Source organism: Rhea pennata, chromosome 2, assembly GCF_028389875.1.
Source record: "Rhea pennata isolate bPtePen1 chromosome 2, bPtePen1.pri, whole genome shotgun sequence".
In the NCBI taxonomy this organism is placed as follows: domain Eukaryota; kingdom Metazoa; phylum Chordata; class Aves; order Rheiformes; family Rheidae; genus Rhea; species Rhea pennata.
In genome coordinates, this window is record NC_084664.1 from 134,732,257 (window position 1) to 134,745,205 (window position 12,949).

The 12,949-nt window shown below is 39.6% G+C and overlaps 1 protein-coding gene across 4 annotated transcripts in view; it reads left to right on the top strand.

Moving 5' to 3' along the window:
* The first annotated feature begins 457 nt into the window (after positions 1-457).
* The window catches only part of NOL4 (nucleolar protein 4), a 183,908-nt gene continuing 171,416 nt past the window's right edge, over positions 458-12,949 (top strand). For all 4 annotated transcript variants that reach the window (XM_062568251.1, XM_062568252.1, XM_062568254.1 and 1 more), the window contains exon 1: positions 458-724. In XM_062568251.1, the coding sequence (XP_062424235.1) occupies positions 458-724 (267 nt within the window). The remainder of the gene's footprint in view (positions 725-12,949) is intronic.

Below are 12,949 nucleotides of genomic sequence, written 5' to 3' on the forward strand. Positions count from 1 at the left end.
CACCGAACCCTCTCCGGGTAAGACGCTGCTGGAGACCGTGGGATAGTCCTGCCTGGCACGATTACTACGGAGACCGATCACGTCCAGTGGAAGGATAAGAGGAGCCTCCACGAGACCCGTTTTGCCTCCTGTGATCCGACACAGTTAAAAAAAAAAAAATGAAGGAGAGCATTGCTACACTACTGAATTGATTGCTACCCCCCCTCACCCATCCCCCTCCCCGCCCCCCCCTCCCCGAACCACCACCACAACAACAACAACAAAAAAAAAATCAGCTGGGATCTGCCTGCACCGGGACCTCCTTTCGCTCCGGCTCGGAGGTGGATGCATTTTTCATGAGCGCTAGGTGAACAGGTGCAAAGTGCGCTTGGGCGGCCCGGCCCCGGCCCCGGCCCGCTTCCGCGGGGTGCGTGTGTGGCCGTGCGGGTGCGTGTGTGTGTGTGTGCACTAGGAGATTATGGAGAGCGGCGACCGGGACATGTACCGCCAGTTTCAAGACTGGTGTCTCAGGACTTACGGGGACTCAGGAAAAACCAAGACGGTGACCCGTAAAAAATACGACCGGATCGTCCAGCTCTTGAATGGCTCCGAGTCGAGCTCCACGGATAATGCCAAATTCAAATTCTGGGTCAAATCTAAAGGCTTTCAGCTCGGCAATTCGGACGAGGTCAGTGGTGGTGCTGGAGGAGGGAAGCAAGTGCTGTACGTGCCAGTCAAAACCACGGTTAGTAGAGAATTGTCTTCCTTGTTCTATGTCGACCGCTGCAGCCCATGCCGGGAGAGAGAGGAAAAGGGGGAGCCACAGCCACAGTTGGCTCGTTTCTCCCTCTCCCCCCCCCCCCCCAGCCATCATCACCATGTTGCATTCGCGTGTCACGTTATGCCCCGCTCAGGTCTTTGTGGTCCTTTCCCTGCGAGCGACCACGCACAAAGCGCCCCGCGCCGCCCCCGCGCCGCGCCGCTGCGGCGGTCCCGGGCAGGGCCATTGTCCCGCCGCCGCCGGCCGCGCTCCGGCCTTTGTGCGCGGGCCGCACCGCGCCGCGCCGCGCCGCGCAGCCCTGCCGGCACAAAGCCGAGCGTGGCGCGGGTCCCTTCCCCGGGGGCTTCCCCAGGCAGCATCCTCTCCTTCTTCTCCTTCTTCTTCTTTTTTTTTTTTAATTGTTAGACCGCGGCGCCGGAGGCACAGAGCGGCAGGGACGCGCCTCGCTGGCTCCGAAGCAGGGCTGTGCTATTAAGGGGAGTGGGGAGAGGATGCTCGACAAAGGGAGACAGGTTTCCACATGACCAAATGGTGTATTTTGTTACTCTTCCTGGGATTGCACAAGCCTCCCAGCCATAAAGCTGAGGCTCGATTGATGCGCTACGGTAGCGCTGCATCCCTGGCAGGCTCTGAAGCTGCATAGCTAGACGCAGGTCTAGCCGTGGAAGAGCTATTATGCTCGGTGGTGGCAGGCGCTACAGATTTTCCTATTTAAGAAGATGGGAACTGTTGGCTACAAGTAGGTTTTGCCTATTGAACTCTCTCGATGTATCGCTGCTCTTACTTTTTTTGCTCTAGGTCATATAAGCTAAGCTTCTGGAGGGGGGTGGGGGTGCTGAATCGGAAACCCAGCGAGTACCAATATTCCTGCCTGGGCACTGGGCTTGGATGAGCAGGATTTTCTTTTGCAGTGGAAGCTTATTCTGACCTAGCGGGAAGGTTCCTGGGTGGCGCAGCAAAGGGGGGCTTCTCGGGAAGTATTCTGGGTCTGCCGATGACGTAGGCTGCTGGGGAAATCTGCCTCCCTCTGCTTCCCTGAAGTAAGAGACCTGGGCATTCCCGGGGGCTGCTTTGCATTTGCCCCCTTGTCATCATCGCCGCCATGGCTGTGAGGAGGCAGAGGAGGAAAATTGATTTTAAGGAGTTTACAAATAGGAAGATTGAAAGCGAAAGGGAAGCTCTGGACAGAGTTTATTCCCTCTCTACGGCTTTTATTCACAGAAGTGTTCTAGGTCTGCCTACAGGTTCAGGTAATTTGGCGTGTTTCTGTTCTACAGTTAGAGGACAGATTGTTAATTTCTGATCCCAGTGGACACTGTAGATAAAATTTATTTTTCAGTGAAATTTGAAAACAAATGTAAGTGATATAAAAGTTGCCTATAACAGAAGGCTCCAGTTAGGGTTTTGTTTTTGCTTTATTTTTTTTTTTAATACTTCTTCTGGTAAGTGGAATAGAAATTCAGAAGAGCCACGATTCCCAAGAGTATCTATTTCACAGTAAGTTAAAAACTGTAAGCACATTCAGTATTTCTGGAGTAAAACTACATTGACTACACTAATAAACAGAAGGCTAACTTTAAGTTTGCCAGATGGAATTTAAGAATTAAGTGGTAATCAGGGCCTGTGAAACAAGATTTTTCAGTGATCATCACTTTGTTTATTTCCTCTCACCTTTGCTAGGCCATAAAAACTTGGAATCCCACCTTGTATCCCCTCTTCTATTTTATTTTCAGATGAAATATTCATTTTTTTTCCTGATTTTTGTTTTCCTTTAGAGATTTCAATCCAGGGTTGAGCTCCTTCCTGGTCTTACTTTTGTTCATTTGGCGAATCACATCCTTAACTGTGAATGTCTGGTTTTGTTTCTACATATGCATATATGTATTCATACTCATATGGAAACAACTACCTAGTTTTAACAATCAAGCAGCCTTTATAACAAAAGCAAGGAAGGAAAGTTATTATGATGTATCTGTAAACAATTTCAGAATATCTGTACATTATATGAATGATAACATGTAAATCCTTACGGAAAAGGTCTTGCATTTAGGCAAAATTTCTTCCTTCCTTTTGCTTGCTTTCTCTAACCTGTTAGCCAGCATAAATGAGGAAAGGTTTTTCTCAGCATTCTTATACAACCATCAGCTCTGAGAAACAACTGCCACCCTCTCTCCTACAACCAAGAAACTAGTGTCACCATCCAATCACAAAATGCAGGGGAGTTATTTAAGTAGAGCTGTAGTGTGGCAACTGTGTGTATGAGCTATTGCTAGGAAAGGGTCAGTGTGTGCCAGGTGCTGAATTCTCCAAAACAACCTGTCATATACAACATGGATGCAGTCCCTGTCCCAGAGAAAGCCAGTGGCAAAGCTCCTATCGACTTAAACAGGCTAGGATTTCAGGACCCAGCCTGAAATGATAATGCATAGGAGAAATACAGGATTTTCGTTGGACAAGTAATCATTGGTAAGCCTTAAAAGCCCATTTTCTCATTTATTTAACTCTTCCTGATTACTTTAAAGTTTATTAACATATGACCATTTAGAATGACCTGGCCTGTTTTGTTATTTTTTTCTCACTGTTACCACATATATTTGAGCTTATCCAGTCCACAAAGAGAGCCACAAACAATATCAGATCCCCAAACCGTGATTCCCTCTCTCATCCCCTCCCTCTTCTGTCTATCACTTGATCTCACCACGGGTAAAAGTAATTTCAATTTAAAATTAATCACTGCTGGTAGCATGAGCGCTCCCCCTGCAATAACAGGATGGATGGATGACTATGAAATTTGTACTCTGAAGTCACAAGCTGGTCAAAAAGAAGCAAATAATATTGAAATACTTTGTTAGAAATTATTCTCTCCTTGAAGCTTTAAGATATGTTGCTCAGCTTTGCTGTCAGCCACAGAGATTTGCTCCTGATGGTGCTGTAATCCACTGCTGCTGGTAATTAGACATCATTACTGCTGCGTTAAAGGGAAAGAGAGAAGGAGAGAGGACAGGCTGGGGCTAATTAACTACTTGATTCTAATGAAAGAAAGAGAGCCTGATAGCAACTGGGAGGTTGCACCGGAATGGGCTAGATGTACAACACAGACTTAATTGAAGCAAGGGTATCTTGCAGTCTCACAGTAGCTGAAGCTTGGTCTACTTTCATTTCTGTGGACAGCAGCATGCTCGGTTTTATTCTGTTTTTCCCTTGCCTGGCTGGTGAGTAGCTTAAAATCTCAGGCCTACCTTAAATATCAATTTTAAGCATGCCAGCAAAGAGAATGCATAGATGATTATGTGTTGGCTTAATCTGTTTTACTGGTATGGCCTCCTCAAGAGCAACAAGAACAAATCCAATTCTGAACATTCACATCCCTCTGTGGCCTAGGAGATGCACTTTTGGTCACCAAGCAACAACATCCCCTGCAAAACAGCCATTTTAGGTCCACAGTGGGACAATACACAGTCAGGTATCGTACGTGCAGCCCAATGAGTATCTTGCTTCTGCAACTTTTCAGGTTGCTACTGTTATTGTCATATGTTTTCTTCCATTAAGCCCAAGTTGCACTTTGTAAGAACAGTGTAATGATGCCTAGCCTAGACACACTGTATAAATGTGTTAGACCAAGAAATATGCCAAATGGCTGACAGTAATTAGTACCAACTTTTAATGGTTGGTACTCACGATCTGTAGGAATGTGTGGAATTAACATCACTAGCATAGTGTCTTTTTAAACTGTATACATGATTTTTATGATTTTTGAGGGTATTTTCTGCCTAGTTCTTTATCTGGAATTATTTACTGATTAGCAACTTGAGAACAAACAAATACAAATTTATTTTCACCATTTTTCTTTCTCTTGCTTTATGTTTTTCATAGATACAAACATGGCTCCTAAAATCAGCCTTAATTTAAAAATATGTAAGTTACAAAATAGGGGCCCAAGCTTAATCAGCAGATTCTAAACAGAACTTTCCTTTAAAAAGAAGGGCCTCCATGATTGCAAGGTATGTCTGAAATTATAGAATACAAACTGTATTAGCAAATTAAAGGACTGAAACCTCAAAGGCCAGTTTCTTGATTGCCTTTATGTCATTGTTAATTTTGAAAAACTCCACTGACTTAAATCACAAACTTAAAGTACAAATTTTCCTGTGTCTTGTCTTATACACTAAAATTATAAACACAGAATGAGCCTTTGTTCAGAAGCAAAATCATGTTCACTTTAGTTAAATCGTTGTATCTTCCAGGAAGATCTTGTACCTACCTCTTGGATTTCCGCTAGCAGAACAGTGAGGCTCTTTACAGGTGCAGGGCTGTACTACTGAATCTGATTACAGGATTTAGGGCTTAAAAATGACAGGCTAGTAAGTCCTTTGGAACAGGGTGCATCCCAGCCAACCTCTTGTTGAAAAATAGTAGATTGGCATACGAGTTTATTGTTCATTTGATTTTATATAGATTACTTTTTTAAATGAACATTAACACATAAGAAAAATCGCACGGTATAAAGAGCTTACATATCTAAACATGGTGTTTTAAATTATCTTATGTTTTAAATTGTGTTCATTCTTTTGGGACATTTTATAGCAATCTGAACATATGCAGCTTTGTTTCAGTACATTTCTCTTTTCATAGCCGTCAGTTTTAAATATGAGTAAAAGAGTTTGTCAAATATATATTGGCAGCTCGGTAGCTTACTGAACTGTCAGCACATAATGGCAATATCACATAAAGGTGAGGTTGAGAGTGGGCAGTAATTCACCGTAAGGTACAATTCTCCAGTAGCTTACAGTCTTGTTACATGTACCTTCTGGTCTCAAAAGCTTGAATATATTAAAAACGTGCAGGATCCATCCTGTTCTAACTGCTCTTCATGTTTTCCTTAAGCCTTGTGCAGGTTTTCAGAGCTTCGTCCCCTCCAGCTACTCACCCCCTCTCTCCTGCCACTTTCAGACCTCCCAATGGACTCTGTGAGGAGGGAAGCTGGTGAATCAGACAGAGTGTTGGAAAATGGTCATAGCAGATGGAACAAAACGGTTTAGTTGGCAACTCTTAATGTAGGCATTCAGCTAAGTGTGCATGAATAAAGAGAATAACTGTCCTGAAATTTAAAAATGTTAAAGTGGCCATATGTAAGATGCTATCTTCACATGTGTGTATGTGTGAGAGAAGCAAAGAGAGAAAGATTTGGGATATCAGGGTAACAATGTTGAGCTAGAATTTTCCAAAGAAAGATCAATCAAAGAGAGCACATTTTTCTTTTAAAAGGAACATTTTTAAAGTGCTTTCTTTGTAAAACTAGAAAATGTTAACACTACTTGGAAACAGAAAGTAGGGTGTAGAGGTGTTCCATGAAATGGCACTATGCCAAAAGTAGACATTTAATTAAAGTGAGTAACACAGGGATTTTTTCTTTTCAGGGTAGCAATAGAAAGGCTGCCCCCCCCCAAACATATCCACTCTATATATGCATTTATACAGCGAAAGACAGAAGGACTGACTAAATGCTGTTGCCCAGTAAAGGCCAGGCATGTAGCTTGAAAGCCCAAGTCTTCCCAGTGATCCAAAAAACCTTCCAGTTTAATTTTCAGGCCACTGAAAACATTTGCTGGGGAGACTGAATCATGAATTTGACTCTCTGCTGTTTTACCTTAGTCTCTTGTTGGTGAAGTTGTATTAGATTCACTGATGATGCAGCATGGTAAAAACTCCAACTCAACTTCAATGCTGATTTTCTTCAAAGGCTGTAGCTACCTAGGGGTGTAATGAATAGTGAAAAGAAGGCATTTACTAGCAGGTGCTAGTACTGTCAGTGCTAGACAAGGCTGATGTGCATCGGTACAACGTAACAGTATTTTTCAGATTTTTTTTATACTGATATTTTTGTTCCCTAACTTGTGGTGGGTTCACCATTGTTCTTGTTCTGTGCTCTGGACAGACTGGAGATGCAGTCTGGAGAGACTACGCACGTATATGCAGAAAAACTTCATGTAGAGAGGGCATATTATGAGCACAAGCCATTGTGGGAGGAAGGCGGGTGCTGGACAAATGTGGGAGTCATTGACTTAAATTTCATTTTACAGTAATGAAATAATTAAAACTGACTGACATCAAACCATGAGTTTTGGTCTGGTTTTGAAAGAACACAACTAGCATCTGCTGGTTCTGGTCTGAAGCTGTTTGGGTCCTGACCTTTTCCAGTACACAGCGCACAACTTTAGAGAGTTTTCTGGTAAAAATAAGTAAAACAAGCAGGAGAAATGTTTTTGAGGGATTTAAATGAAGTAGATGTGGAGAAAGATCAAGAGAGAGCATGGCAGTAAACACCCTCCAGGAAGATCATACCACATTTTTCAGGCCTCCCATGCATCACAGAGCACCAAAGGAATCTTTTGCTCTTCAATGAGTAGGTTGAACCTACTCAACACAGCTTCCAAAATGATCAGAGCTTTCCAGAACATGGAAGATGTTTTGATTTTGTATATGTCATTTATACCTGCCAGAAGCCTCTCTGACTTGAGAAAACTCAGGAGATATTAGCTAGTACATGAAAACTACATTTTTATTGTCCTGCAGCAGCACTGAATGTGATCCTGTAGCTTCTTAATTAAGTTTTTGTTTTTTTGGTTTTGTTCTGTAAGCCTCACAATCTTACATTTCCGCTAGCTAGGCATTTTCTTACTGGCCTATGAACACAAAATGTCTAGAAGGGCAAAAATGACTTCTTGCAAGTTAGAGTTGAACATTCTTCTGCATGCAATGGCCTTCCTTTGAAATCACCAGCTCTTGTACGATATCACTTTTACTGCAGATATTGCATAAGTTTCTAACCGCTCATTCAATAGTTCTGCAGACCCTGACAGTTATTACACACATGCACAGGGATTAAAGTTAGTTGCTGAAATAGAATGGTAGGATTTGAACCATTTACTTTTATCTGTGGATATTCTTCAACTTAGAGTCTATCTGTAGTGAACATTTGACTTAAAAAAATCTGATCTATGCTAGCATTAATCTCAAGCAAAGACTTTCTTTCAAAAATAAATATTCTGTATAGACTTCAAAGGATAACTTTTATTAAATGACCTATTGGAGCCTAGGATGAAACTCATTCAAGCTTTTTCATTTAAGAGACTATAATTGAGCTCCTCTGGGAAATGAAATATTACCAATAAGATCCCTGTGTCTGAAAGTTTTGTAAATTTTGTTACTCCAAAGATTTTAATATGACATGAGATTGATGCTATAATGTTTTGACTGTACTTAAGAATACTTAGTGGGTAAGATTCCTTAAAAGACTTTGACTTGAACTCAAAGTACAATCTTTGAATGAGTAGAGTAAGTTTTGTGATTGCTGTTAGTGTTGTCTATGGACTCATATATACCAGTAGCAACACTGCCAAGGGATTTGGTACAAGATCTTTGTTCAAGGTAGACCCAGAGCTGAAGTTATTGCTGATAAAGCATGATTTGCCTGTATGGTAAAATAGCAGTTGCATTGGCATGTGGAAAATCAAACTTACGAATGGACCAGTGCTCACTACCCTAAGTTGATAGAAGCTGAACAGCAAGCAGGTAATTCTACAGCTATTTAACTACATCAAGAGAAGGTACAGCTAAGGTATGGCCAGAGATTTCAGCAGACAGTAAAGACAACCAGAAATGCATTTTTCACTGCATATCTTCTCTGCTGTGGGTGATAAGGAAATATCTGCAAATTACATACATTACATATATAAAGATTACATTTTTCAGGTGATGAAACTGAAGAATTGTCAGAAACAGAGAAATAAAATAAGAGATAATAGGAATGCAAGATATTAAATTGCAGTATATCACTGGGACCAATACAAATTCAGGACCACTGAAGAACTTACAAATCAAGTAACTAAAACATTATTGGAATATACAATTTGCCACTATACACAGCAATGATATTGCAGGATGGCCAGAAGTCTATTAAAAAGAAAAAAGAAGGTAGTAAAGATAGTTCATAGAAATGACAGACCAATGAACGATATTTCAACACTAGCAAAAATCATTAAGAAAATCATTAAAAATAGAGTTGCTAGGTGTCCATATGAACTGTACCTGGTTGATGCTAGTCTGGATTTTGTAAGGGTTAACTATGTTTTTCTAACCTGTCAGATGTTTGGTAGTCTTTTAAAAATAATTTTCAGATCAAATGTTTGTTCTGGCTTCCTTTTGAAATGAAAAGAATCTGGTACTGACTTTACTGAAGGAAGGTTGAAACTTCAGCTATGATGACATAAATTAAAGCTGGTGAAGAGTTGGGAAACTATAGCAAGTGCTTGACAGCTATGCAAATACAATCTAATCACCATTGTATATATTGTGTGTATGTGTATACACATTTACATACACATATACATATACATGCTTACACCCCCATATACACACACACACACACACACACACACACACACATATATATAATCCAGGCAAATGAATGGGTTTCAACATTTGGTGAAGATGTAAATTAATTAGGTTAACCAAGTTGAGAAAGAATCGGAAGGGAAAATAGAAATATCGTGACAAAGGAAAAAAGGAAAAAATCATGGCAGGCAGGATTCTCTATAGACCACTGCCAAATAATTTACATTTTATGCCATTGTGACATTAGCTTTTTGAAATGACAGGAAGATTTCAAGCTTTATAATCACATTTGAAATTTATAGATTTGGTGTAACCTCTGAAGGGAAATATTTAGGAACAATTTCAAACAAAAAAAAGGCGTACCTTTTTAGTGCATAGCAGAGGCAACAAAAATCAGCATTAGGAATGGGATAGAGAAGATATTGAAAACATATTCTTCTCATTAATTAAATAGTATTTCATTGCCTTTAATAACATGCTCAGTGTATTTACCTCATCTCTGAAAGGTCATGACAGATGAAAGTTCCAACAAAAATAACTAAGTTAATTAAGGAAAAGGGGTACTTTCAAAAGAAATAGATTTTAATAGTTAAATCACAGAGACTAACGTTAAGAGAGAATGCACAGTATAATACAGATAAAAAGAAAGAAGTGGAGAGAAATGGTATGACATAAAGACCAAAGCATAGTAGAAAGAGAACTTACCAGCTCTCCTTTTTAACCTTATTCCATCTTGTAAGAACATTTTGACAATTATCTTAAAAGGTAAATGGAAACCTAGGTCATTGTTTTATAACACTTAATGGTGGGAGTGGAAAGTCTGCATTGCAGCCCCTAGAGAAATTCTGATTGATTCAGCCAGAATTTCTTCCAAAGATTTTACAAGAGTGATAGCTCCATGGCTCTTTGTAAGGATGCAGTATTGCTCTTTATGTCAGTTCAGCTTTGCTGGCTCGAGCAGAACAGAGGACAAGGTTATTCCTGCCCTTCTGTTCCCTTGGGACTGCAGACACTGGTGATGGCATTCACCTGGAACAACACGCCTTACTGTTACATGGAATCGGGGAACACCTCCATTGGTTTTTCCACAGTGTGTTTATCACTGGGGTTAGTTATATTCTAGCCCATAGAGTCAGCACAAGGAAAGAGGGGTGTCCTGAAATCCTTATTCCCTTCCCTGATACACTGGATTTCAATATTGCTGGTGGTCCCAACATTCATGATGTTACTTTGTGTCTAGTTCTAAAAATAGGTTAGCGAATTTTAGGTATGCGTTTTCATGTTGGCAGAAGCTAGAAAACAAAAATATTTTGTCATTACTGAATAATGCATTTAGATGCATCATATTTTCCTTAGAAATATATTCGTTAATTCACTAATTACTGACCTCTGAAACATCTTTTATAGACTCCCTTGGAGACGGGGACTAGGTGGTTCACTGGTCAGTTTGACAGTAGCACTTTCAAAGACTCATTGCTGTACTGATATTATTAGTCTGGAAGAAGGAAGGGGACTGTCAGTTTCCAAGCTCTGGTACAATCCTGTATAGACTAGTGCATGAGATTACAGTAAGTTAGACAGAAAGTTTGCAATGAACCACCTCCATTTTCTAATTTACTCCATTTCTGATGAAAAGTAACATGTTAATATCTTAACATGTCTACTGTTACCTTAATGAATGTTAAGTCAGGATAATTCTCACAAATATAGACTTCAAAAATTTTTAAAAATGTGCATTATCACATTTGCAGTAATTTGAAAGCAGGCAAATAAACAAAGGACAATGTAGAATGTTATGTTAAAATAGTCTAAAATTAATTAGTAATTTGCCTAGTAGTTCCAAAGTGTGAATCAGCAGATCTACGGAAGAGCTGAAAAACTGTAGCTGTAGGAGTTGGAATGAGCGAAGTTGGTGAAACGTAAGATGCTATGAAGGCCCAATACTGTCATCCTAAATTGCACTGGATGCAAACCACTCCTGGAACAGGATAACCAGAAGGCCTATGAATGTTTTTTTGGCACACAGATTATGCCCATGTTTTGAAGGCATAATCCAGTTCTGCAGCAAACCTTAGGCTTTATAATGCCCAGTGCCCAAGGGAGCAATACACCCACAGAGCTTCCACCACGTGCGCTCTATATCCACATCACTTGGTATCAGCTGGCTGGGTGGCAATGACTGAGTTCTAAATAGTATACATTCAAATGAACTTTTTCTCTTCATAACTAATAATTTATTTACAACCAGTATTTAATAAATGTATAAATGTGATTATAAAATGTATAAAAATACCTAGAAAGGTTTAATTCCAATATGACTAAATTCAGCTGTCAAGTAATCCTAGCAGTAACTTGTCTCCTCCTCTTTGGTTATGATATGATCTTATTAAATGCCTTAGTTATGTTTATCACAATACACTGCACAAACAGCTCTCAGTTATACAAATCTTCACATTCTGATTGTATAGGGAAGGAAAACTGGAGAATGAGTTTAACATCAGTCCTTAAAATTCTGCATATATTTAAGTAATTAAAAACATTGTCATTTCTCCTTCCTAACTAAACATATGCAACATGTAAACTTTTTTCTCGATTATATTGTTGGGGTAGATGGTTTGTTTTTAAGTACTCTCCCTTCTCAATGGGTTTTGCAACAGGACATCTACTATGCAGAAAACTTAGGTTTCTTTCCTTGTTCCCTGTCTCTTTGAACTATACTTATGTTAGAAAATGCCACTTACAGTAAGACTGGAAGAAAAGTGAGATGAGAGAGAAACGGAGGAAAGTGTTACAGAAAACAGAACAAACTTTGACGTATTAGCTTTCTGTGAGCTTATCCTCAAGCAAGAAAGTCAGTTTTGGCAGAAGTAGAAGGTGGGCAAAGTTAAATAAGCCTGGAAAACACATATTGCAAATGTGTGTTAACAGTAAAAAAAGTAATGAAGTAAACTAGACAAAATAAGGAAGATGCTTCCTGTTAATTTGGTGACAAACCTACTGTTGATCTTCAGCATCAATATTTATGCAGCTAGAGTATACCTGTTCACCTATAAACATAGAATGACCATATCGTATTAATCACTTAATAGTGAAAACTAGAAAATGTGAGGAAGACGAAACAGGATTACTTGTTCTTTTCATTTTTCACTTAAATTTCATTTCAGTATTATTTTGAATAATTTCTGTGTTAAGTACCACTTCATTTTATTTCCAATTGGAGTTTACTAGTTGACTATTCAACATATAATTTAAGTATCTTTTTAACTTAATGAGTATTACAACATGATTACCAGAAAGTAACTAAGCAGAATGTTGCTAGACGTTAGAAATTTTGTCTTTATACAAAAATATGGAAATAACTAATATGAGTGTTATATATACCTTGCAGTTTGAATCTGAATGCATTCATCACTGTGTAATAGCCCCAATATCTATTTGACATCTACTGTGCTACACACCTTCTTTGATTCTTGACACTTCTGTCTTTACTGCTGCAGATTACTATTTACTAATAGACACAGAACTGTTTTTTACTTATGCTGTTTTTATTTCCAGACCTTGAGGCCTGCTGTTTCTTATTTTGAATTTCAATCCAACGGCAGGTGCCAAGATTCAAATGTATATTATATATGGGCAGTAGGATCAGCATACTTGTGTAATATTAGCTGAACTGAACCACTCACTGTGCTGGCTGTATTTTAATATTTTTAATCTTTCTTTGGAAGGAACACTGTTTTGGTGAGCAAGCAGATGCAGTTTAAGCTGCATACAAAAGGAGATCTACAAATGGGTTTC